This window comes from Hipposideros armiger, unplaced genomic scaffold (genome assembly GCF_001890085.2).
Source record: "Hipposideros armiger isolate ML-2016 unplaced genomic scaffold, ASM189008v1 scaffold_695, whole genome shotgun sequence".
Taxonomy (NCBI): Eukaryota; Metazoa; Chordata; class Mammalia; order Chiroptera; family Hipposideridae; genus Hipposideros; species Hipposideros armiger.
In genome coordinates, this window is record NW_017732045.1 from 795,707 (window position 1) to 797,567 (window position 1,861).

General features: G+C 35.5%; 1 protein-coding gene across 1 annotated transcript in view; it reads left to right on the forward strand.

Moving 5' to 3' along the window:
* The window catches only part of GART (phosphoribosylglycinamide formyltransferase, phosphoribosylglycinamide synthetase, phosphoribosylaminoimidazole synthetase), a gene marked incomplete at its 3' end in the record, with an annotated part of 53,774 nt that overhangs the window by 20,932 nt on the left and 30,981 nt on the right, over nt 1–1,861 (forward strand). Inside the window, 1 exon segment of the mRNA XM_019626945.1 lies at nt 7–94. Coding sequence (XP_019482490.1) covers nt 7–94 — 88 coding nt within the window.

Genomic DNA, 1,861 nt, shown 5'->3' on the forward strand with positions numbered 1-1,861 from the left:
CTGCCTCTTTGGCTTGAAAACCACACTGCCATAACTGTTGTCATGGCAAGTAAAGGTTATCCAGGAGACTACACCAAGGGTGTGGAGATAACAGGTGAATGTTAGAGAACAAAAGGTGAATTACAATGTGACAAGTGACCAGTGCCACTGTAGGCCTCCATGCTATGTTCCACTTCTCTTAAGCGTGTAAGGGCATCAGAAACCTTTCAGGGGGTCTTAACATAATCACGTTGTTTATTAGGTATGGGTGTTCAAATTTCCAAAATCACCATATTTAAAGAACTGCCATCCATTTACCTCCGCACAAGGAAGACTAAAGTGGGCCTGGTTAAGAGCCAGGAAGGTAATGGAACTGTATGAGAATTAGAAGAATATTAGTATAAACTACATCAATGAGATAAATTTCAGAGGTCTTAACTCCATTACACATAGACCCCTTGCAGTTTGCAGTATACCCCATAGTCAACTTGGATGGTAGAATTCAGGCTTTCTAAATAAAGTATGGCCTTCTCTTCTGTTTCTCTTTACAGGAGGTAAGGTGTCTAGTTAAATGATGTTAAATAAAACTGTTTTAAAATGCCAAGGAAGTCTCAGTGCCAAAAGCCCAAAGGCAGACCTCTGGTCCCTAGCAGGCTATAGCTTGGCCTCCCTCGGTACCCCAAAAGTGTGTTTGATTCAAACACCCTTTTTACTGTCTTTCCCTTACAAGAAGTCCATTGCCCTGTGAATCCCACACATGGCAACTGGGCAGTTAGGAATTGGTTGCTTTTGAAAATGAGCAAAGAAAGAGAGGGATAGAATCAAGATCCCTTCCTTGTGTTGTGAACGTTCTCTAAGGTTAAGGTGACAAGTATAATATCCATTTTTGACATAACGATATTGGGTATTACCAATACCAGTGACTATTTGGGTACCTTTGATTGAATGCTCCTATATTATAAAAAACACTTAGGAAAGGCATATATTAACAGACTACCAAATATGATGCTAAAAGAAAAATGGATACGGAAAAGGACAAACTAGGGATATAAGAATGGTTTCTTTAAAAATTAAGAGATTAAATTTTTGTATAATAAACTCTCCATGTTCATCATTTTAGAATTTCGAAAATATAGTAATATTTAAGTGTAAAATTATATATGAGTGCTTTAAAATTAATTTGAAAGAAAAGGAAGCCAGGGATTTTAGACAAGTCTAAAATCTAATTTTAGTCAAATTTGTCTTAAAATTTTACAATCATTATATTAGGGAAAAGATTAAGAATAGTATGTTTTCAATGTTGTGATCCTATTGGTTCTTTAAAAAAGAAAGAAAGCAACTTTATTTGGATGGCTACAATAAAGGAAGTAGAAATTCCTTTAGTCTTAAGTAAAAGATGTGATCAAATGCAGGATTGTTCATTGATGTTTAAGTTTTCTATATTTTATTTATCTTTTTAGTTTTTAACTTGTTGGAAAAAAGTAATGTTCTATGTTTAAGTCTCAAACTTTTCAGGGTTTACCTTTCTTTTTTTCTCCCTCATTGAACCAATAGTTCTTACATGAGATTTAGGATAACAAGGTTTTAGGAATACAGTTATCACCGTAGAGCAGAATGGACTGTTCCTAGGAGAAAGGGTCTGTTTGCTAATTTATTGCATTAATTCCTTCATGATCCTTGTAAGATTCATTTAAATGAAATATTCTTTAAAAACTTCTGGCACTTACAAACCACTTCACAAGTGTAGAATACTGTTATCCAAAATAACATGTCAAATGTGTCATCTTACAGGGTTTCCTGAGGCTCAAGCTTTAGGACTGGAGGTGTTCCAAGCTGGCACTGCCCTAAAAGATGGCAAAGTGGTGACTAATGGTGGCAGAGT